General features: G+C 40.6%; 1 protein-coding gene across 1 annotated transcript in view; it reads right to left on the reverse strand.

The window, feature by feature from the left end:
• The window catches only part of ush2a (Usher syndrome 2A (autosomal recessive, mild)), a gene marked incomplete at both ends in the record, with an annotated part of 196,702 nt that extends 178,672 nt beyond the window's left edge, over window positions 1–18,030 (reverse strand). The window contains 5 exons of the mRNA XM_080028654.1: window positions 3,574–3,733; window positions 8,450–8,668; window positions 9,383–9,597; window positions 10,081–10,719; window positions 17,968–18,030. Of these exons, the coding sequence (XP_079884780.1) occupies window positions 3,574–3,733; window positions 8,450–8,668; window positions 9,383–9,597; window positions 10,081–10,719; window positions 17,968–18,030 (1,296 nt within the window). The remainder of the gene's footprint in view (window positions 1–3,573; window positions 3,734–8,449; window positions 8,669–9,382; window positions 9,598–10,080; window positions 10,720–17,967) is intronic.
• Between the last annotated feature and the right edge of the window lie 7,960 nt (window positions 18,031–25,990).

A 25,990-nucleotide genomic window follows, 5' to 3' on the forward strand; every position in this document is an offset into this window, starting at 1 on the left:
AACCCCTCGACCTCTTTTTAACTATTCTCTCCAATGTTCTGCTGACTGTCACAGCCTTAGAAAAGAAAAGGCTCTGCAGACAGCCAATCAGAGGTCTTTGAGTCAGAACAACCAGCCAATCAAAGCCTTAGCGGCAAAGGAATCAGCCAATCACAGACTAGTATAATGACGTTTACTGATATTGCTAATGCTAATGCTAGCGCAGCGAGATTCAAACTTAAACTAACTATTGTCTCTTAGGTGGAGAAAACACAGAGTAATCAGCCAAAGCATGGAGTTAACTAACACACAAGCAGAACCATGTTAAAGACACAACCCTCATATGTTGGAGAGCAGGGCCGCCGCTCCCTATACGCAGAGTACGCAGACTGCGTAGGGCACCAAGTTCCTGGGGGGGCACCCCAAAAAAAAAAAAAATTATAATTATTATTTTTTTTATTTTTTTTTTATTTTTTTTATTAAAAAGGAAAAAGAGATGGTCCGGGGGCCCCCCAAAATAGTTTTTTTTTTTTTTTAAAGTTCATGATAATCATTACATTACAAAAAATATATAAATTAGTTATGAACAGGCCCATCGTTGTTTTTTCTTAATTGTGTAACCTATCCAGGGGTGGATTACTGCACAGGCACACCGGGCACAGGCCCAGGGGCCCAAGGGCTCAGGGGGGCCCTTAGCCAGAGATACTGATAGTAACTTTTCATGTTGCATAGTCAAAGAGCTCAGTCACTGATGTCAATAACAGGGTCCAAAAAGGAATAGCCTAAATATAAGTACTCATTAAAATGTAACAAGATAGAAATCATCATGGGCCCCTAGGGGAGAAATACAAAAGCAAGTTAAAAACAACAGCATTAGTAGCTCTGTCTAAGGGGGTTGAAGGCCCCCTCACACATACACAAATAAACTTTATATGTGTGAATTCTAAATTGTTCATATCCACCCTTTACCTGTTGAAATGGGCCCCTCCATCATAGAACATGGGTCTGCAGACCAATCTACTGTTTTTACAGTTGCAGAGTAAAGAGTGCTACCTGTTTAAGAAAAATCTGAAAAATAATGTTCCTTCTGCATCTCAGGATTTGATATCTCTCTAGTCTCTAAAATTTCCTCACAAAGTGCACCAGATTGATGCATTTTACTTTAAAAAGGTAAAAAAAATTCGCTCCAACAATACCCCAAGATCCTGTGGGAAACACTGACTTCCTTAATATGTTTTTGCCATTAATTGTATGTATCCGTGTAGAAAATTCAGTGTACCTGACTGGATAGGGACAAGTGGGGGGCCCTTTAAGAGTGTAAGCCCAGGGGCCCATTATCTCATAATCAGTCTATGATCCTATCACTCAATTCCTTTGCAAAGGCAGTTTTTTCACAAGTTAAGCTGTTCTTTCTGTTAGTAAATGCTGGCAAATGTGCCAAAAAGCAGTCGCAGAGATCTTGCAATGGCAAAAAAATTTCACTCGCGCCCTGCGGACGCGAGCTTCTGGGTGTTTTTTTTTTTTGGGGGGGGTGGGGGGGGCATCACTGACAATTTCTGCTTAGGGCATCCAAAAGCGTAGCAGCGGCCCTGTTGGAGAGGGACGATATACTAAACACTGTGCACCGCGAGAGGCTCACTGAAGCCCTGTACAGCAGCCCTATGACAGCAGCAAAGCACAGCTACGTCATGAGCGCTAGTTCGCGGGATAACAGTTCAACAACCAATGAAAACGTACACAATTAACTTTAATAACATAACATAAACAAACATGGCGGATAGCAAGAAAAAGTGCCGGCAGTACAATGCCAATTACATTAGTTATGGATTTATCCCGTCACCGATGAACACCACTTTACCAATGTGCCTGCTCTGCGATCAGGTGTTCTCTAATGAGGCCATGAAACCCTCGCGACTACAGGAACATTTAGTGAAAAAACATCCCGAAAAATCAGCTAAAGATCCATCCTACTTTAAGTCTCTGAGGGATCAACATTCAAGACGGCCCACCATCAACTCTCTGTTCGCCCGGAACGTCAATCACAGTGCGTGTGTGTGTTTGTGTTTGTGTGTTTTTTTTTTTTTTTTGGGGGGGGGGGGGCGCTAGAGTATCTCGGTAAGGTTAGGGGGGCGTTTGCTCAAAAAAGGTTGAGAACCACTGTACTATATTATGTATTATCTACCTGCTACTTTCTCTCATTTAAAGCCATACTTTGATTGAATCGAGGTGACAAAATAAAAAAGTGATTTCTGTAAACATAATTTGATCAGAATGACTTATAGGACTCAGGTGATAAGCTGTTTTATAAATTGATACTGTTGATTGGACACATACAGATACAGCTGACAACTAATAAACCAACACATAATAAAAACAAGTAAAAACACTGACAGAGTTTAGAAAAATGTGAAGGAAAAAAATCGTATTTGGGAAGAAAGAACAATGATTTCAAAGGGCCCTAACCTCATATCATCTGGTTTCTTATTCACAGTAAAGCACTTTGGTTTAAAACAACAAATGGAACATTGATGATTTTTTTAACTTTTTCTAATTTACCATATACAACTTTTTACAACCACCACTATGGTACATTTGTGTTTGTTTTATCAGGGAAGACATGGATTTCATTTGAGAATGAATTCCATCACGGGTCATTATTATTGTTATGCTGTGTCATTATTAGTGTGGTGTCATAGCGCTTGTAAGTGCTAGAGAAAGGCAATAAAAGAGATCGACAAAATGTAAAAAGGCCCATGAAAATTCTTGCCAGGTAACGTGTTTTCTCTCGTAGTTGCCCTGTGTCATTCAGAGATGCTGAAAGAGAAAGATTGTCCAATGGAGAAATCTGTAAAATGATACCCTTCAACGGACAAGACACACACACACACACACACACACACACACACACACACACACACACACACACACACACACACACACACACACACACACACAGGGCCTTTCTCCACTTCACTAGCTGCCATTTTAGAATGACCAGAGCAAATGAAAGCCTGTTTTTGTCCATGACCATCTTGTATTTCTAACTTCTGAGGCCTTCTCAAATGTCAGGTTAATGTACCACTTAGGTCAATTTCTTTTGAAGAATCAAAAAAAGGAAAGAAAACACCAAATAAGTGCACTTGAACAAACCAGGGCTTTTAAGATGACAAAGTTCAATGTTGTTATATCATTTAACCACATAATTAAAATAGTTAAAAAAAAAGAATTCAAATGTTCCAGGAGTTTTGCATTTAGCTTTCCAAACAGGATATACAATTGTGTAATGTTGTCTGTGTATTTGGCTGATGTTATGCCTACGCAGATGTTTGTCAGTATAATTACCCCTAGTTTAGACAAACACAGACAGAGAAGAAGCTAGAGACAGCATGTCTGTGAAACAGAGACTGTTTTGTTTTCACAACTACAGTATGAGTACACACAAACATGATAGTGCTTCTAACGTAGACTAATTGAATTTCACGAGGGCAAACACACCTATGGATGCAAATAGAGAATGGCCATGGCATGCTTATGCTTACAGTAACAGGGCAGTCATACCATTGCCGGGATCAGCAAACCCTTGACATTGCTTACCTGCAAAGCAAGGTGTGTCCACTTCTCCAGTCTAAGTCTCCCCTCTGTTCTGAAGCTGACCTCCTGACTGGTGGGCTGACCATGACGCAGGGTTATGGCATGCTCGGACACTGTCACAGAAAATAACAAGCGCTCCCCTGAGCTCTTCTCCAGCAGCATCCTGAGGGAATCAAAAGCACACACAGGAACAGGAGCCCAATTTATTCAGCATCAATAGACCATCCAGAAAACTCCATTTGAACAATTTTCAGTGATTATTTGGTATAGCTTTACTCAAAATTCTGAAGGAAGAGCTAACTTCAATAGCAATGGAGTTGAGCATAACTACACACAGTCTCTCATTCTGACATTTACACATGGAATATCAATATTTTACATGATTGCTAGCTACACTGGGTGCAGACAATGACACACACACCCTCCACGTGTCATATTAACCACCATCACTGACATTTTATGGGAAATCATGGCTTTTATGAACCCAGGGCCGCATACCCTATAAATCACAGATGGATGTATGCATGAGAAAAGACTGTATGTATGTCTGTGTGTGTGTGCTTGTGGGGTGAGACAAAAAGATAGAAGATAGACTTAAGATAATAGGTGCAACAAGAAGGTTAATACAAGTTGGTAACTTAACTACATATGTTATACACTGGAATAAAAAAAATTCTTTATCGAAAAGGTGTTTTAGCCTCTGATACATCTATTATAAATATATATATATATTTGATTAATCACTTGTTCGAAACAAAAAAAACTGTGATTTTTCTTTCCAAATAACTATTAAAAATCCCACGATATTAAGTTTTAAATGACTGAATACTGAGATAAACAGCAAATACACAAATAACAGAAGCTGGGATCAGTAAACTTTTGGAATTTTAGCTTGAAAAATGAATTAATAAAAAAAATAAAGTAAAACAAAGCATAAGGCTTGTGATAATTGTAACATGTAAAATGCCACCAAAGTCCAGTGCATGTAGCCAACCTAAAATGAATGTCTATTCAAAATGGGAAACCTCAAATAAATAGTATAAGCATATCTTCATCATCAGTCCCTGGAAGTGAAGCCCAAAAGTACAGTTTGTAAGAACAGGTGGCTGGCTCTGTTCATTGTTCAGACGAGGGGAGGGATGTGAAATCACAGAGAGAGAGGGAGACAAAGAGAAAGGGGTGAGGAGAGATGGACAGAGGTGAGGATAGAGACCTCCTTTCATCTGCCTACAACAAAAGACTGATAGCCAACAACAGCAACAGACAGAGAGAGAGGGGGAGACTTATTCCTTCCATTCAGATGCATTCAGCATGACAGGTGTCATGTTCGGCTGACCAAGACAACAAGACTGGTCTGTCATCTGAATTCCCAGACAGTGATCTTCATAAACAAAATGGAAGCATGACATTTAAGGAGTTATTTGATTTCTGTCAAACTTAACTGAGTTACTACAATATACAGTACATGCAACCTGTGTTGCTCTAAGACAGGTTACACCCAGAGAGTCGCCGACTCACTGCCCAACTTCATTTGAAGAAGAGCCTAGTATAGCTGGTTGTGAAAAGTGCACTGTTCATACAGCTACCTGGGGCCTGTTTCAGGTAGCTGGTTTTGAGGCAACCCAGAGTTTGTTCGCTCTGAGTTTGTGGAAACTCTGGGTTTTCAGTTTCAGGTAGCAGGTTCAGTGCAACCGAGAGTCAGTTACTGCGGCAACATACGCCGTGGGTCTAACCTGCTCGGTAGGTGGTTAGACCTACCCGAGTTTGTTTTCACTTTACGCTGCAGCTCCGACTGAAGAAAGAGTGTCACTGTCACACGCGTCCCTGTACAGTTTGAAGCAAAATCACTCTATAGAAATCTCCATCGGGATGTTTTTATCATTTCCTGATGATTTTACGTTTGACCAATCATTTATCTGATCAGTAGCCTTGTTCTCAGCCCTCGGTCCGTTCATATAGGCGGCCACCTTACACATCGTGACATGCTCTACATTCAGATTAATAAACCTATTTGTATTGTATGCTTTTTAACATCTGTGCCACTGAACAGATTTATGTCAGGTGGATTCATGTAACGCTGCGGCTGCACGCGATCGTTACAGTTCACTTCTGCGATCCTAAAGTCACAGACGAGCCTCGTTAAATAGCCTAATATGAATATAAATAATATAATAATATGATATAATAATTTAAACTGTGATCACTTGAGGAAAATGGATCTGGTAATAAATCAATCAGGCTCTTCAATGGAAACTGTCACCTAATGTGTCTTGACGTTAATGTCTTTCACTCCCCATTTAAAAGAAGCGACAGTCTGTTCTGTTTGCTGCACAGTAGGCTATTAGACTATACCTTGCCAACATATTATACAGCAAATAAAAAACACTGTCAGCAGCAATGCTGTGCCGCGCCAGCTTTATTACTTTACAGCTGATATGCGTAACTTTTTAAAATAGACTATGGCTTCTCATACGGAAGCGAAATTATTCTCTTGACAAAAAATGTTTGCTCTGTTTTTTTTTCTGAATTGCCAAGGAGATTAGATCAGAATTATGAGACAATATCCCGTTAATTCTTCTCCATAGGCTACCATAAGCTCATTCGTTAATATTTCTAACTCTAGTGGGAGGAGCGGAGATTTCTTTTTTTCTTTTTTGAGAAGTGGAGAAGTGGGAGGATCAATCATTTGTTTCTTCTGTTTCCATGGTGAATCATGTTATCAGCGATCCATTGACGATGGCTTTTATGCACACGCTCCACCCAGAGTGAACACGCTCAGAGTTGATAAACCCAACGCTGATCCACTGTTCTGAAACCGAAAACCCAGAGTTGCTTATCAACCCTGCGCTCTGAGTTTACCAACTCAGAGCGCAGGGTTAAACCCAGAGTATGTAAAACCAGCTACCTGAAACAGGCCCCTGGTATGAGAGGCCAAACCATTCAAACACCTGACAAAGATAGGCACCAACTATCCAAAACCTGCACACTGGCCCTTCAGTTGCATGCGCCATCCAACTGGAAAGCATTCACAAGCAACATGTCCCTAACAAATACTCAGAATGAAAATACATACCAAGGCGTCATGTATGTTGTTTAGCCTATTTTTAGTTAAATGACAAAAGCATCCCCCATTGTTTGAGAAATCTACCTTAAGTGTTGTTTTATGCTGGAGGAGCTAGGGTTGCCAAAGCCAACTGATCTGTGTGTGTGTGTGTGTGTGTGTGTGTGTGTGTGTGTGTGTGTGTGTACGTGCATGCATGCGTGCGTGTGATTGCAAGCTGATCTGAGACTGTGAAACTCTGCACCATCCCAGCCCTGCTTGAAACATACCAGCGCACTTTCATCCCGTCTCTCACACACAACATGTCTAAGTAGGACATGACAGGCAGACATTTCCTGATAGTGATACTGACCAGACCTGATCTGATTGCTTCATGTCATTAGATCAATATCACAGACGGGGCTTTCACTTTGTTTTCAGTGAAATTATATTAGATATCCTGTCGGAGCAGACATTTGAACATATGCTGCAACACAGCAGCGATGGGCTTCCACTCCAGCAAAGAGTTTTATTTCATCTGGCACATGGGATTATATTGGACTACTCTGATGCACAACAGTTATTGTGACTCACAAATGTTTGATTATTTCCCATGTATTTGTCTTTCACTGTTTTTAAACTGCCACAGAGGTTCCAATGATTTTGATCTAGTATATCCTCTTAAAACCACTACAATAAAACACTTTAATCTGTTTGACTGCGTCGCTATTTGTTTTCTCTTCGATCTTCTCAGATAAAGTGGAATTGCTACAAGAACCCTGACATTGTCACAATACATGCACAAGGAAGTAGGGGAACTACTCTGAAAAGATCAAGGAGCATTATAGAGAATGAGAGGACATGTTCACAATAGGTAACCGCCCTGGGCATCAAACTAGAGCCAGTTCTTTTAATGTGACTGTGAGACAGATGGACAACAAAATAATCGCCATCTTACAAACGCCACACTAATTAAATCTAAATAAAAAGGTCTAAAGAATAAAACCATTGTTTCTGGATCATTTGTTTTGTAATGAAATTGTTATTATACATTTATTTCAGATGCTTTTGTACTTAAACCTTGTATTAAACTAACCTCTCCTTGTCCATTCAGACCTTGCCTTCCTTACCTGCCCAACGGCCATCACTACCTTCTGCCTACATGTACCTGTTCTGATGACCAGCTGCTTGTCTGCCTTAAGCCCTCTGGATTTCTTACATGGTCTGACTGCCATTTCTTCTGCAACTGTTAACTTGCCTTTTTACATATTAAATATATATATTTTCAACAAATGTATTCAAGCCCCAGCTTGTGGATACTTGAGCTATGACCCAGTGTTAAAGAGCATAGCTGAATAAGACCTAGCATGCTTCCAAGTAGGCAATACGAGCTGTAGATTTATTTAACAAGACATATGACCATGGCTATAGTGAGCCATTTCTCTAAGCAGTGCAGTATCAACAGATCTTGCTGGATATAACATAATATTGTTATTTCTCTCTATAACTCTCTGAAGCATTTCTAGTTGTGTAGTGTTCATAATGACTCACATGCTGTGATGATTAAAATCAAGATAAAAAGTAGGACATTGTCTTCCATCAAAATCGGATTTTTCAACTTAGAAAATGTCACTGCATCAAGTGTCGTACACAAAGAAAAATGCCGGGCTATTTAGTAAAGCTGGTAAAATAGCTAGTGAAGAATCATTCATCCATCACATACCTATCTATATATGTTATAATTCACACGTGTATTGTATCTAATGTTGCATTAGTAATCAATTCAATTCCAAATATAGCAAAAGTAAGTTTCTTAGAAATGACCAACTTTAAACTCACATTTCTCCAGGAGAGCTTGTTTTAATCCACAATGCCAGAGTGAGGGAGCCCTGCGCTCCTAGTGTCTGTGACGGGGGAGAGACCAGACATCCGTTCTGGACTGACTCAAACAGCACACTACTGGATCCACCAGAAAGCACCTTTGAACTGCTAGTGGCTCCAGTCTCTGTCTGAGTCCCAGGACGAGTGTCATCGATGTCTTCAGTAACACAGATCCCCCTAGTAGAATCAAGTATGTCAATATTTTCTCCCATGAGGCATTTTTTTAAATCACTTTCAAATATATGCAATAATGACAAAAGACAATAAATGTTATATGAGATATATTATGTGATCACCAAACATATCGCAATAGCTAAGTGAAAGGTGGAGTCAGCAATTCTGGAGGAAGCTTGTTGTCAAAGTCACTTTTTGTCAAAATCATTGAATATCCCCTCACGATCCGCTACCTGTACGTATGTAAAAATAAATTAAAATAAATAATCCAGAGTTAATACACAGCCATAGGCTGTGTAAACTGGTATGTAAACTAAGTGTATGTAAACAAAAGGGGCCCACCTGCGCTAGATACTGTACATGCCCATTTACAGAGCCAAGGCTGTATATTCTCACTGGATTTATTTTCTGCGCACGCACGCACGCACATACGCACACACACACACACACACACACACACACACACACACACACACACACACACACACACACACACACACACACACACACACACACACACACACACACACAGGGAGTGGATCGTGAGACAATATTCAATGATTTTGACTAAAGTGATTTTGTTAACAAGCATTCTCCAGAATCGCTGACTCCACCATTAAGATTTTTTAAATGTTTTGCATGGACTGTAAGCTCAGAGGTCATGACAAACAGTTAAAGTCTCCTAAAACACATGCCTATGAATTTGAGCTCCCTTACCTGTGTGCAGACAGAAGCAGCGGGGCATATGGAGGGGTAGAGGATCTATAGGGACACTCCTGAACACACAAGTTGTGATAGCATCTCATCAGGTCAGTGTGGGAGGACGGTGACTGACAGTAGCTGCTCCGCTCTGGACCCCCACAGGTGGAGCGGGCCGGAAAGGTGGACATGGGTTTGAAGGCAGCAATGTTCTCCATGTGTGGGAAATGTCCCTAAGAATAAAGATGGAATAGCAAGGTATTAGGCCTTTTCTTCTGGGTCTCCTGGCACTTTTGAATTGCTTGTGGTGGCAGCAACCTGACACACCTAGATACAATAATGGCTTATATTGCCATTTTAGATATTTGGGGAATCAAATTAAATAATTTTATAAAATAAACACCCTTTGGATTGGAGAATAGGGTTTGATATGTTGTGATAATGTGGATAAATATATTACCATCACACATACTGTATACAGTACATTTTAAATGTATTAGGACAGGTTTATTTAAATAAAAAAGAGATATTTGAAGATGTATTTACATAAATTATTTTTAAGTTTTCAATAGGCCATGTTGGAATGTCACAGTAGGAAAAATGCTGGCTCACTGTCAGACTGCCATGACTTACAGAGTCACAGTGCCTGTTAACGATTACCAGTCCACAGTCTTTGAATTTGAAACAAGCATTTGGCTCTTGAAAGCCACTCTTACCTGTGATGAAGCGACTTTCGGACAAAGGCTGAAGAGGAGGAGAGTTGACCAGAGGAAGATGTGCAGCCGGCTCATCCCGTTTATCATGTTGTTCCCTCTCCTCGCTTTTTCTTCAGTGATGGTTTTCAAGTGAAATGACCAAAGGAAAATAGGCCACCTCTTCCACTTCCCCATGTCCCCTCCTGTCCCAGAGACACCCCTCTTGCTCTTGTTCTTTACTTCCAGGCATTTCCACACAGTTTTTAGGTCTTTTCTAACTTCCTTGTTGCATTTATTCCTTAAATGACACTGCTCCTCTCCCGTTCCACTATTCATGCTCTCTCTACTGCCACCTGTTTTTATTTTCCTTTTTGCTGCCCCTGCTTTTACTCCTCCCTCGTCGTCTCTCTGTTCAATCCATCTCTGGCCTTTGACCCCGCCCCGTTCTGGAATGGCTTTCTCCAGGGAACCAGGTAAGGTCTGAGGTTCTTGAGTCTCCGACAGGGGTTCCGGAACATTCCCGGAGGTAGAGGGATGTTGCCTTCCAGCTGCGCTTGTGAGTGATAAGTCATAAGTGATGACTGTCATGGTTTCATGGTTCCAGTCCAGTGACCCCAGGGCGAGGCTACGAAGCTTAGCTCTCTGTTGCTGTCTCTGTCCCTAGCACACACACACACATAGACACAAACCACAACCAAAGCCTTCACATGATAGGTAGGATTTCACAATCTAGAGGGGGAAAAGAGAGGAGAGAAGGAAAGGGAGACGTGGTCAGACAGACAAAATCCAACATGAGACATGTCTGAGGAGAGTGAAATACCATGCAGGCTATTCCCCTAGCCAAAGCCTACACTATCATGTACAGCTTGATGGAGGCACAGCTCAACGGATACTGCTACAATGCTTTCCACCTTTTCTTCATTTTCCATTGAATTAAACATGCCCTTTTTCCTCTGGCATCCGGTTTTATATCCAACTGAAGAGGTTTTCACATACGTTTGTTGGAAATTGAGGCTTAGGCCAAAGCTCTCTTCATTACAATACTTAGAAGCTTCAATTTCACATTTTGACACACAAAAAAAGAGGCCAGCAGGGCAGTCATCCATGGTGTTGATTACCTGGACCCTCTTGCCTGCAATGTCCGTCAGGACATAGGAAAGCTCGCGGTGTAGCCTATCTAATAACGGCTGCAATATGCCTTACAAATTTGTAAATCTATGTAGATTGTAACATGCTAAAATATCTGGTAGCTGCTTTGGTTACCTGTCGTTTAGGATTCCCTGCACAAAGCTCTATCCGCATCTCAAGTGTATCGGCATGAATCATCCAACCTGTTGCTCTGAGTCTGGGCAAAACAAGCTACCTGTTATTCTCCACACACCTGACTGTCAGCGGTAGCAGACTGCGCTCCAGTAGAAAAAACAGTCCTTTCCGAACATGACTCGTATTATTTTGTCCGTCACTCAAGCCCACGCGACAGAAAAAAAAGAAACAAACTAAATGACAACAATGGGCTCCTACTGAACTTGACAAAGCTATAAGCTACTATTTCCCCCTCTCTGTCTTACCTCTGTTGTTCAGAACAAGCGGCGCGCGCGCTGCTAAGTAGATTACCACGAGCCTCCATCTGGCCAGCAGCGCTCGAGGCGGCAGGATACAAAGTAACGATGACGCAACGTTACACTACTGAGAGCAAAGTAACGTGAAGTTGAGCGGCCGGGATCGACGTGAGGACAAGCAGCAGCCGTAACAACATTCCTTCTGCATCTTTTACAGAATACTAAAGATGGTCCGCGACAGCAAAACATTGATATGCGATTCAAATCGCCTAATCACCCCCTGCCTGGTAGTAATGCTTTACCCCCCACCTACGTGTGATGCGTCTGGGTCTCAGACAAGTGGCTCTCAAGAAGAGGAACGCGACTGCCGTCCCTAGGCAACGGTGATCAACTCCGGCCAAGGAGCGTGTGGGTTGGAAATCATTAGATGATGGTTAAAAGTAGCCTATATAGCCTCTCTTACTTTAACTTCCAGGCTACATCACAATTTAGGGTCGGAATGCTTTATAGCAATGCTTGAAACAACCAAGACACCCTGAACATGATGAAGTTTGGAGAGATATTTCATAGGCCTACATTCATTCTTAGGGTATTAGAGATTGTGGAAAGTGTTGTGTTCTCATAGTCTACAATGGACCCATAAGTTACAACCTGTTTGTATATAGGCCTACCTCTTACAAACACGAATGCTTTTAGGCCTAACACATAGGCCTACCGTATATATAGCCTTTGTAAAACATTGTGCAAGCCTTGTTAATACTATGTATGCCTATAGGTTACTTAACTTAACTCCACATAGGCTTAGGTTTTGCAAAGATAGGGATGCTAGATATTGCCTATTTAGCCTACCTTTTTTAACCCTTTTTGCAACCTTTTCTGCAATAGTGCATGAAAGAGAGAGACAGAGATGCTGAAACATTGGGAATCTAGAACCCTCTTTGCCCCACAAAAAGGGAAAATTAATAACATTAAAACAATATTAAAATAATACGTAATGCATAAAAATAAAAGTATAGGGAGTTGTGTTAATTGAAAGCATGATCTATAAAATGTAATGCATGAAATAACTAATTATATGTAGACCTGTGTGTCAATGATGAAGCAACACATGCAAAACTGACCAAACCACATAGGCTATTCTTTAGCTTCTGTGAATGTCCTGAGAAATATTCGGAAAAAAAAACAATATTTTAAAGTATTTATATGTGAAAACTGTCTTCATAAAATCTTGTATGTTATGAAATATTTGACCTTTTTCTGATTTGTTTATTTATTTATTTAGAATCTTTCTTGTTTCATTTCAGCCCCATACAACAGCTAATTTAAAGCAAATGTTCTAAATTACATTTTTACATGCTTTCTCCAGTAGCTAAGCCTACAAGCAAAATCTAAACAATCCCCTCAACACACACACAGCAGAAGCAGGAGCATAAGTCTACAGTAGTTTAGGCTTCCGCTGTGTGTTTAAGCGCTCTGCATTTTAAATTGTGTAAACATTTCTACAAAAAAAGGACCCTCTCTTATATTTTTCCCTGCCGACAAGTTTTTTACGTTATCATACTAATCGCGTTTGAACAGCTGCAATTTGCTTTGGCTGAACAAAGGCATTCTAACTAGGTTTTAATTAAGTGTTCCTAATGACCTTAAGGAGATTAGAGGTTCGCCTTCTAATCAATACCAGGCAGAGAGGAGCAAAGGGAGGGGAGAGGAGGCGAGGGGAGGCGGCTAGGGGCTAGGAGAGAGGTAGAGAGGAAAGGGGTGGAGAAGGAAGGGGGGATCAAAAGAGGGAACAAGAGAAAAGGAAGGGAAGAGAATTACTTTGAATGGAGAGTCAGGAAAATTGTACTTGATATTTTAATATTTACTTAAAGTAAAAAATAGTCCCTGTTAAATAGAGGCCCTAATCGTATCTGTACATACCTGTATATGTGAAGTCACGTGGAGTCATCTCAGACTTATGAGTTACCTGACTTTCTTCAGCAGCCAATTAAATGGTGTGATTCTAATGCATAGAAAAGCATCAGGAAAAAAACCTGGTTGTTGACAGCCTCTGCATCTCTAAACAGTCAAATGTTCATAAACATAGGACAACCATTTACCCAGAAAAGATATTTGAACCTTCTCTTTTAGCATCACAAGTCATATTCCCTCTTTTTACTTCCCTTCTTTCCTTGTTAAGGGTGAACATGACAGATATGCTGTGTCAGATATGCTATGATCATCAAGAGCTTTGTTAGCCCAAAAGAGTTTCTCATATCCTCTCCTCATAAGACATCTGCATAGCTTTGCAGTGTGTCCACATGACAGAGAATCTAGTCATACATTGATTGTACTAATATATTCAGCCAGGCGCATTCAATTCCAGAGATTGAAGTGCTATCACACAAACGGGATTAAAACCGGATGACGATCGCACAATTAATATTGTCTCATTTTATAAATTACTTATGTATGACTTATATTTGGCTAAATTGTGTTTGCCGGTCTAATAACATTAAGGGTAATATGGTAAATGTGGGCTGTAAATGTATCGTCTCTCTGAGTCTCCAGAGCAGCATGAATATGTATGGAGACATCCTTGGCCTTGCTGCTGATTAGAAAAAGTGGAATAAATTGATGGTCGGGCTGTGTGTTTTTAAGCAAAATACAATATTAGGTTGTCCACAAACCCACACATACATGCATGCACGGACGTGCACACACACACACATCTGTTCTAGCCTGGATGCATTCAAAAGCAATTTTAACTCCTGAATTTTAGCTCATCATTCATCTGCCATTGATTGCAGATTATTTTTCAGTGTGTGTGCATGTCTTTGTGCACATATATTAGCATGTATTGTATACACATGCACATACTGTAAGCAAATATGTTAAAGGCCCATTGTGAAGTTTTCTTGTAAATAAACACTGTTTAGATTCAATGTTCCTCACTCAAATGTACTGTATATTCTTCATATCTAATAACACCTTTAGGATACATGCTGGCACTACCAGAGGTCAAACACAACAACACCAACATCCATAAAAAATAATATATATATATCAATCACCTCAGATGAAGTAGACTTAATCAAAGTGGAGAAATTCTCAGCAGAATCCATCACAATCAGATATGGATTTAGTCTAAGGCCAAATGGCTAAGGACCATAGGGCAGGATAGTTATCAATAGACCAACACCATGGCTACAAAGCAAAGCTAGATAGGCAGTGCCTTGAAATGCACCATCACAATGACTCCTAGAGGCTGGCACAAAATACATGCCAAGCTAATTAACTGTAACTGTCTTCTTCTATCTTTCAAATGTAATTTACAGTAACTTGCAGCAAATATGCATATACGTATATCAAATTTCAAAAATACAACAGCAACATACTTAGTTGGGAACTATTCTTGTTTGACTCAAAATTAATATTGCTGCACTGGTGTAAGGTTTATTTAGAAATTCTCTTCCATGTCCCTCCACCAGATGCTTCATACTCATAGATAGTATATAAAATGGATGTAGCATCCGGGCTGACCTCAGTTTATTCAACTGCATCCAATCGTCCTGGCCTATGCGTGTCACCATCAGCTCAATCCTGGGGCTGGGGTTGAACCGGTTTTTACAGCCCGGAGCCGGGTCTCTGGCGGTGTGAAACCAAAACACTGGCTCTAGCTCGGAACTAGCTCCGATTTTGCGGCGGTGTGAAAGGGGCACAAGAGGCATCATGTGAAAAATATTATTTTTCAGCTTTTATTCACATTTGAACAAAAAGTGGCATGTCCAAAATTATTCATACCCTTCTCAATAATCAATAGAAAAAACCTTTATTGGCTATTACTGCAATCAAACGCTTCCTATAATTGCTGACCAGCTTTTAGTATGTCTCCACTAGTATTTTTGCCCATTCATCTTTAGCAATGAGCTCAAACTCTTTCAGTTTGGAGGGTCTCACTGCCATCCCTCTGATCTTTAGCTCCCTCCACAGATTCTCAATTGAATTCAAGTCAGGACTCTTGCTGGGCCACTGTAAAACGTTAATGTGTTTGTCCGCTTAACATTTCTTCACCACTTTTGCTTTGTGTTTTGGGTCGTTGTCGTATTATTAAAAAAATACAAGAAATTCCGCATTGTGGGAGATCTCAGAGGACGTGGTCGGAAGCAAAAGTTACAACTGTACTGGCCAGGAAGATAGTGAGAGAGGTGAAAAATAATCCTAGGATCACCCCACCAAGGCCATCCTGGTTAATCATGGCTCTGCTGGAGGCAACATCTCAAGGCAGACAATACAACGGACATTGCACACTGCTGGGTTCCTTGGACGCAGAACAAGGAGGATGCCACTTCTCCAGATAAGGCACACAAAAGCCCGCTTGAACTTTGCAAATGCTCATCTGGACAAAGAAGAAGACTTCTGGTCTTCTGTTTTATGGTCAGATGAAACTAAATTGAATTGTTTGGCCACAATGATGTAGCCTATCCTTCATTTGGCATAAAAAAGGCAAAGCCTACCAACCATACAAAAACACAAACAGGCGCAGCAAATAAAATTTGCCAGCGCCTAGTGGCAGGTCTGGGAATGCCAGGCAATACGAAGGCTGCATTTGAAGACCGATTGCGTCATAGCGGTGCGCAAAGGCTACGGTTTTGAAGGCTTCAACAGATGTATCCTTCGAGGCCCAACATATTGTTTTTTTTCAGAGATGGCATAAAATAAAATAAAAAATAACAAAACAGCAACATGTTGCTCCATCTTCAACTTTTATCTTCCTTTCTTTTTTTTTGTACTTTTTTTTCTTTTCGTCTGGTAGGCAACTTCTTTTTCTTTTTTCCTCCGTTGACAAGGCTGTTTCCGTTGGCAGCAATCAGGGTTGCTAGGCAGCACAGGAGCGTCGAGTCGTCACGCAAGGTAACGGCTTGTTACGCAAACCGGAAATGCTCGTAAACGGAGACCTGCGGAGACCGTCTCGTTTAACAACGCTCGTTCGGCCTTCGAATCGGCCTTCACAGGCTATGGCCTTCATAGACCGCATAGACCGCGCCCCTTAAATAAGACACAGCCAATGGGTTACACACAGAGCAACTTGCAGGTAAAAAAAAAAAATATTGATTCATAACCTATTCTGGACATGCCCATTCAAAAAGAGTATGAAGGATTTTATATGTTTTTCAAAACACAAGTAGCCTATGTACATTCTGAGAGAAAAGTGGCGTTTTTGAGCTACCCTGCTAAAAAGTTTTCAGCATTCAAATACGTCACGTGAGGGAGTCGTGAGAACCTGACCGAACCTAGCAGCCTCAACCTAATGCACAGTAGCCTACTAGTAGGTAGTAGTGAATTGAAGTGTTGTCATTTAGTGTGTTCCTTTTTGTTCTGTAGTTTTACATTGCATTTTTTAAAGTAATGAGTACACAATACTTCTTCATTACTTTAAAAAAATACCAGTGGAGACATGCAAAAAGCTGACTAGCAATTATAGAAAGTGTTTGATTGCTGTAATAGCCAATAAGGGCTTTTCTATTGATTATTGAGAAAGGTATGAATAATTTTGGACATAACACTTTTTGTTCAAATGTAAATAAACGCTGAATTTTTTTTTTTATCCCACAATGATGCCTCTTGTACATCGTCTTATTATCTTCTGGGAGAAGCCTGTGTCATTTCCAATCAAGAAACAACTTGCTGGTTGAATAAAAGTACATTTAAGTCTAAATTTGCCAGGTGTATGAATAATTTCGGGCATGACTGTATGACCTAAACATACAGACAAGAATGTTTTTTTGAACCAGGCCATAAATATGTTTAATAATGCTGTGAAAACGTCCTATTTAACAAAGGAGTCAATGAGAAATTGCTCTGTTTTTGTACCACCTATTAGTGGCCACTCGGTGAACTACATTTTTTGTCACTTCCGCATTGGATGCTGGTACTCTCTGTGGTTGGGGCTTGGTCATACTGCTGTCTATACTCTATTTTGGTCAGTGCTGTCCTATACTCGTACTCCCCTCCCATACTTCCCTTTCTCCACAGACCCCACTCATTCTTTCCTTCCTTCCTTCCTTCACTTCTCCCCTCCATATGCCCTCAATCCCTCTTACTGTCCTCCATCACCGCTCGTCTCTAAATGTCCTCCTCTTTCATGTCCTTGTTTTATGCAGGTTTTTTTCTCATGCACTCTATATATTTTAATCCATGTTCCTCATTTATCCTCCTTGGCTCTAAATGAAATGCACCAGAAACTAGATATGAAAACAATTTGGCTTTTCCCAGGCTTTTCAGATTTCTACCCTTAAGTCACAGGGTCCATAGTGTGTGTGTGTGTGTGTGTGTGTGTGTGTGAATGTGAGTGTGCACGCTTCCCTACCTGCCCCCTATTGGGGTTGAGGCCAGTGACACCCTCAGGGCTGTGCTGTCCAATCCCCTCCATGCTGTGTTTCTATAGGATTGAATTAACCTCCTGCCTCTCTTGACAATGCACATACACATAATCATCCAGCCCCCGCTCCCCCGCCCCCCCAAACACACACACACACACGCACGCACGAACGCACGCACGCGCACACACACACACACACACACACACACACACACACACACACACACACACACACACACACACACACACACACACACACACACACACACACACACACACTTTGCTTATGCCAATCACCTTTTCCCTGTCATGGATATATTATTAGCTTGGGGCACTTCAGCCACTATGATCACTTAGTTTCACCCATAGGAATCAACCTACTAAATGCACATCATTTGTTTATTTATTTTCTTTAAAACAGTCATAGAATATATTGCAGTGCAGTGCAGCGATATAGGTGCAGTGCAGAATGAAATATTAAACGTTTGCTGGAAGTAAAACCTATGCTGAATTGATGGATTTCTGGACACGAGAGGGAAGAATTTAGAGGAACAAGTTGAACAACTGAAAATAATAACTCATTCCAAAGCAAACAGCCTAGTCACTCACTGTATTGGAGTACAAACGTTGCCTTCAGTGAATCTACAGTCACTAATAACTAATATCTTGGGAGAAATGTATCTTAAGTTTGAATCATGTTCACACCTAATTCAAGTAGCGTTTCGAAAGAAAATATCACAAGTTTTATGCTTTGAAAATATCAGTTTGCATTTGAGCATACCATGATTTTAAATCAACATACCAATACTTTTTTTAATGATAGAAACTGAGAATGACGTATTTCCCGACTGTAAACAATGACTCCAGCAGGGTCCAACTCATTCTACCTTCTGCACAGCCCCATGTATTTTAATATCCATTCTAGTGTTCCATGCTTATTAAAATCATCCACTGTGTTCAGTAACGCGTCTCACCATGTCTCAATAGAAGAAGAAGAAATTAAATTGTGTAAAAGATATTTACACAATTTTTGGATAGATAAAAATGGCTAAACACAATATTTTCTCAGTGGGTTTTCTGTTGCATTTTTTCTTCCGTGGTTTATGCGATTTGGACTTTGCATACGTTCTGTATTTGCAGAGTGTTTCCTGTTAGTGTATTTGTATTTTAATTTATTTTGCACATTTTATTTGCAGAACACATCCATTGTTGTATTTGATTCAGATTAGTTTTTTTTGTTGGTTTAACTATGAATGGTTTCTACTTTTGCAGCATGTAGGTAGGTTGGTAGCCTATTTCCCGAACCCTACACCTACTAAATTTCTAGTTTTTGCTGACCTCAAATGGTTTCATATAGGCCTTTCACACCGCCGCAAAATCGGAGCTAGTTCTGGGCTTGTTCGGAGTTAGAGCCAGTGTTTTGGTTTCACACCGCCAGAGAGCCTGCTCCGGGCCGTAAAAACCGGGGGAACTCATACCCCAGGATTGAGCAGGGTTTGATAAGAACTGCTTGCGCGAACGGTTGGGGGAGGGATTATCCTGACCAACCAGAGCAACTCAAACCTCATGCCCGCCATATTTAAAAACACCGCTACTACGAGACGTAAACATAACATAATTACCGAATGTAGCGATCAAATTGACCGGCGAGAATACGCTGTATGGGTCCTGTTTGCTTAAGAAAGCAAAGCGAGAGCCAACAAGTGTAAAAATAAGACGTGTTCGCCGCTGTTGTTGTGCTTAAAGCTAGCGGTAGCTTTAGCGTTAGCCACAAGAGCAGCGGCGTCGGGTGACGTACACACACGTTTACAGTGACGTCATGACGTTGCTCTCTTGCCGGCTCCATGGCTGTCTCCGGTCGATGTGAAACCAACCGGTTCATAACTGGGATAAGGCTGTAACCAGTTTTGAACTGACCCCAACACCAGCCTGGAACTGACTCTTGGTTCATTTTGGTGTGAAAGGCCTAATATAGGCTACCGTGCTGCAGTAAAAAGGTATTGACCTTACCTTAGGCACACCTTAGCTGTACCTTATATTTCAGTTGTCATGTGTTTCGACACACAAGTGCTTCACATTTCAAGGTGGTTGTGTTCTATTACGCCCTTCTCTGGTCACAACAGCTCTATCTCTACTGAGTTGAAAATCAAGTTGTTCCAACCTGTTGTGTTGATTGGATATGAAGTGATTGTATGTTGTATTTGTTTTCAGGGTTTGTTTGTTTTGCATCGTTTCATATTTGAATGTGTTTCCGAGTCATTTCTAAAGATATAGCACACTTCTCCAAATGGAAATGTTTTTGGCTTTAGTAGCGCATTTGCACTTGTCGGCCACCATGATGTGTAGAACTTTATAAAAAACACAAGAGCAGTCTGATTGGTCTGTTTCGGGAACCCAATTCAGACATGCTAAACACACACCCATTCACAACTCCTGTCACCACACCTTTACTTTTCACATTGTTAAAGAAAAGGAAGGAACACTGCTTCTTGCATTGTCACTGAATGTTGCATTGATAAAATGTTGTGCTGTAGAACAGACTCTATATGGGCTGCAAACTGTAGCCTGTTGGATTTGACGCATGCAAGTTATTCGTTTTTTTCCGAGGCTAAAGTGATAATGAATTACAGTCGGCCTTTCATTTATTAAAGATAAAATCTATTTGTTATTGTGCTGTTGTGCAATTGGACTGTTTTTGCTTTAAATACCATCACGTGTTATTAGTGAACATATCAGGCCTGGTAAGCCCTAATTGGTTTTCTGAGGAAAAGTGGCCGCTGCATATCAAACCTTCCAGCAATCTATTGGCCACTAGTGGGTGATTTTAAGTGCCACTAATTCACTGGCCAGTGACACATCAGACTATTTATTAAAGTACACTAACTTAATGAATGGCCCATAGAATGGAGAGTTAAAACATTTACTGTCCTCAGAGGGAGATAGAGAGTAATAGACACAGAAAGAGGTATTAGAAGGGGGAGAGGGAAAGAGAGAGGAGAGCGAGAATAAATGGCCCATCGTATATAGAGTTGGGACGTTAAAAGTGCAAATAGACAGCTGACCCTCTTATAGCTCGCACATGCTGCTCAGACACACGCAGCCCCCTAAGCCACTTTACACCCCCTGAGATGGAGGGATGGGGGGCAGAACGGGGAAAGAGAGCGGTATAGCTGGAGAATGGGGTGACACAAGAGGACGGTATGTTTGGAAAAATGGAAAAGAGGAGAGAAAAAGAAGTGAGGCGAGTCAACATATGTGATTTATAGTTACAGTGAATCAGTTATAAAAAGGAATGACAAATAAGAATGAAGAGAACCGCAAATAATGATGAGAAAGAAACGTAGCCAATGAGGAGAATAAGAGACAAAGCGTCAAAAGGGGGAGAGAACATAGGACAAAGTAAATCATCGCACAGACGAGCTAGTTAGCATGTAAGCTAAGTAGGCCATATGCGATTTGATGGAAAGAGGGTCAATGGAGAGAACAGGTCAAGGAGAGCAGACAGAATCGAAGAAATTTACTCATCATTTCTTATTGCAATTTCTTAATTTTTGCCGACATGCTTTCTATTTATCTCTTCTTTTTATGAATGATTTAATAACAAGAAACTATTCAGAGAAAATTAATATTAAAATAAGAAAAAAATGACCAGATGGTGATTTATTTGGAAAAATAGTTAGAGGGACTCCCACGAACAACAATTATGTCACTGTGTGTTTCATACATAAATTATATTCAATGTGCCCTTTCTGGACTTTTCGTACACTGAAATATGTTATTGGGCATTTTTCTCCATCTGTGCCCATATTTGTTACTGTCCATATCCCTATTGCAGTGTGTTTGTGTGTGTGTGTGTGTGTGTGCGTGTTTACGGGTGCCTGTGTGTGTGTGTGTGTGTGTGTGTGTGTGTGTGTGTGTGTGTCAGGGGAGCTAGATGCTGTGAAAGGCCATTACCACCGTGAGTCCATGTCACTAGGCCTGTGAAACCCAAGGGAACACTCCCACTGATACAAGGGAATATGGGGATAAGACACACACACACACACACACACACACACACACACACACACACACACACACACACACACACACACACAGAAATGTAGACATACAAATAGAGCTTATATATGACCACATGTGGACCCCACAATATTGTAAAATAATAGATCACACATGCCAACCACCAACCCCCTCTCCCTACACACATATATATATATATAAATATATATATACGTATATATACACACACACGGGCGGGTGGGTGGGTGGTGGGGGGAGGGGGGGGGGGCTTAAAGAGCCCCAAAACAGGCCTTTGAAGCACCATCAGTGTGAAGCTGCCACACATTAGCACTTTACAGGTCACAGCACCTAAAACAGATATGGTCACCCTTGGAGACTGACCCTGTTTGCCACCATATTAGGAGAAGAAAATCCCATCCAGACTAGCTCCCAAACCCATAAAAGTGCAGCAACCAGTATGAGGTCTGAATGAGGCAGGCTATTTGTGCAACTGTGTAACTATATGTTCCTCATTCATTGGAAAAAAGTCGCTGTTAGTATTGTATGTGACCCAATAATTGTTGCTTGTTGTTTTTCTTTATACATGTTTATATAAACACTTCACTCTTATCTTTACCTCATAATCAAGCTTTTGTCTGTGTTCATGAGTTAATCATTATTTTAGTTTCTATTGTTTGGCATGCTTTTGAAGAGTGATACTGTAATGTCTACTCTCATACTTCATTTTACTAATGGTCTTCTCTTGACTCTTTCTAATTTCTTCTATCTGTGAGTTTTTCCGTCTCAAGGACAGAGTCAAGGACATATGGTGTTGTATGCTAGTTGTGAAGCACCCTGAGAGAAATTGTAATTTGTGATTTTGGCCTATGTAGATAAAAATGACTTGACTTGACTTGGCCAAATTGAGTTAAGTTACCAAAAAAGAAGCTTCCTGGAGTAAGCTAGTTTACGTCAGGATCCCATGCACAACACATTTTAACGATGGAAGACACTCTTACATTGCAAACTAGTTTCATTGATCAAAGGTTCTCCTGTAATCAGGCTGTTGTCTATAAGTTCTGCCAAATCAAATACCTGCCTTGTGTATCATGAGCGTAGCTCATTTCTTCAGTAAATGGAATTGAGTAATGTGAATCGGAAGGGATTTTATCCTTTTGATTTGGATTCTTTAAGCTGTAGAAATATTGGAAATATTCAACGCTTTATATCTGCAAGGCAGATTATACGACTGTCTAGTAGACTAATGGTGCCATTAGGTGTTATGGGGAGCCATAACTGTGTGTCAGTGGTATAACTGTGAAACTTTATGCATGTAAATGGAGAATGAATTGGGCCGAAAAATTAACCCTGCGGGACCCCCAAAATAATGTCTGCTATGGCTGATTTGGCTATGGTGACTGAAAAGTTAGCCTGATAAGACGGGATGCGTTTTAAAACCACTGAAAAATCCCAGCTCATCTCAGCAGCAGTGACAGATAAGGGTTCTAACCTCGTTTTAGTGCTTAGGTTAAACAGTCACAACACACTGGATCATTCCTTATGCTGCAGAGTTGAATAGGCCTGTGCTGAGTTTTCTTGTATTTTCTTGTATCCAAATCAAAATGTACTGAAGTGAGAAATTGCAAAATGAGTAAAAAAACAACAAGTGGGAAATATAGTGAGATTATTAGACAAAAGGTGAGATAGCGGAAGAGCAAGATAAAGGATTGAAAGATGCTAAGAGAGAAAGAGATAGAGATAGAGGGGGAGATGTAGATGAAGGCAGAAGGTGGAGGAGGAGAAGAGAGGAGTTCAGTTGGCCATTAGCGGTGCGGCGTGTGGAGCCCACTCTCACACGCGTTCCACAAGGTTAACGATAAGAGCCCCACAGCAGCTGAAATGCTCAAGTAGCTTTTATCGTATCATAATAATGAATCAAAGATAAAATAAAATAAATGAACTCCAAAAGGCAAGCAAGTAAAAAATAAAACATATGTGCCGAGGGGCTGGGTGACCAGGCAGCATCCCAAATAGAAAAGATAGAGAAATTGTAGACCGAGAGAAAGAAGAAGAAGAAGAAGAAGAAGAAGAAGAAGAAGAAGAAGAAGAAGAAGAAGAAGAAGAAGAAGAAGAAGAAGAAGGAATAGGAAATCTAAAAATCTTGCTCTATTTACAGCTAATATCCTCTTATGTCATCTGGATGAAAAATATTTGCCTGCAGGTCAGGGCTCCCCCTGTTAGAAAAAGGCTTCTTAAAACGCTTCACGGCTCTCTGCTACATTAAATATCTGGCCTCTGCATCCCACTTACTGCTGCTGGCTGTTAGGGGAGGGAGGGGGGGGGGAGAGAGGGCACAGAATAAAAGGGAGACATGAAGGGATGGGTAGACAGCAAAAGAGAGGGATGTCTGAAAGAAAAGAAAAATGAAGAATAGAGTAGAGGCTCATTATTTATAACACAACGGTTGAATAATCAGAGCAAGAAAGGGACAAAGAGTCAGAAAACCTTGAATTGTTTTCTAGTCATGTTTGCTCATGCTTTTGTAGAATCTCTTCTTTTTGATGTTGTATACAGTACATCAGTGTGTGTGTGTGTGTGTGTGTGTGTGTGTATTTGGTGCCCTTGGCAAGAGCAGGAGATCTGGCCATTCAGAATGGACAGTAGTTAACCACCCACCGCACCAAGCTGTTACCACTTCCACTTCCTTTCCCCCCTCCCGTTCCTCCCATCATCCTCCCCCTCTCTTCCCCTCCCTCCAGCTCACTCTTTCCACTCTTCCACTCTTGCTTGCTCTCATTCATTTTACTTTACATGAGAAGATGGTAGTTGAAAAACAGGACAGTAACGGGGCGACAGTAGAGACAAATTTATCAATTTAACAAAGTACTGATAAATACCCAATTATTGTACCTATCATTGTGGTGATCATCAGATGAAGACTAGAAATATGATTTTCAATATACAAAGTAATCTGAGAATTTGGAAATATTGACCATTGTATCAAAATGCTGTGTACATATAATCATGCATTCGAGTACAGCTGCAAACAGGCAGACATGCTCTGTGAACTATCAGAAAATGTTGTGTTGATGAATGGTTTGGTACCTGTCTAAATACAAAAACACACATAAAAAAATTTGAGACAAAAGACAGGTTTCAAAACTGGAAGCCTGGTTTTAATTGATATTGCTCTACTGTAATAATCCTGAAAGGCATAGTCTGGAGTAACACATGTAATGTTTCAACCCATAGTAGTTTTAAATTACAGAATCATAGGTCTCTCTTTTTGCATTGATCAATATATACAATGTGAAATAAATACATTTACACAAATGGACATTATTGTTGGAGCACACTTGTATGATACACGTCACAAAAATATACAGGTTATCGTTTCTTTTTCTTTTTTTTTTCATTTACTGATGTGAAGCACATCTAAAATCTACGGACATGTTTTTAATAACACTACAGGGTCCTCTCTTGTACACAACTCTTCTCCACCGGGCAAAGGGTCCTTTTCACTTTTAAATATCCTTTGTATCCAAATCTGTCAGCTTTCTCTCTCCCTTAAACATTTTCTTCACTTTTGCAAAATCAAACTGCAGGGTTTTGCTGCAGCGCAAGTGGCAGTTTCATTTGGGGATTAAATACAACTAAATTACTAAACACAGGAGAGCTGTAGATAGACACAGTTTGGCCTTAGCAGATTTCAAGGGCAGCTAGATTGACAATCCTGCTTCGTCGTGACGCCTAAATAACATTCTGTTCCAGCTTAACTATTGGTACATACAGTATTCGCAGCTAATGGATCTTAGTTCAAGATATGAGGGCGCTAACATGGAACCCAAAGTGCAACCAGGTCAAACTCTCTCTATCAATGGCTCTGCAACAAAAAAAACACAGTCCCTTGTCCAATGCTCCTCTTAGAAAATACCAGTTTGGATTTGTCATTCATAATATGTTAACACTAACCGCAGGATCAATTTAATAGCTACAACAGTATTCGGATGTA

This window comes from Ammodytes marinus, assembly GCF_949987685.1.
Source record: "Ammodytes marinus genome assembly, chromosome: 1".
Classification (NCBI taxonomy): domain Eukaryota; kingdom Metazoa; phylum Chordata; class Actinopteri; order Uranoscopiformes; family Ammodytidae; genus Ammodytes; species Ammodytes marinus.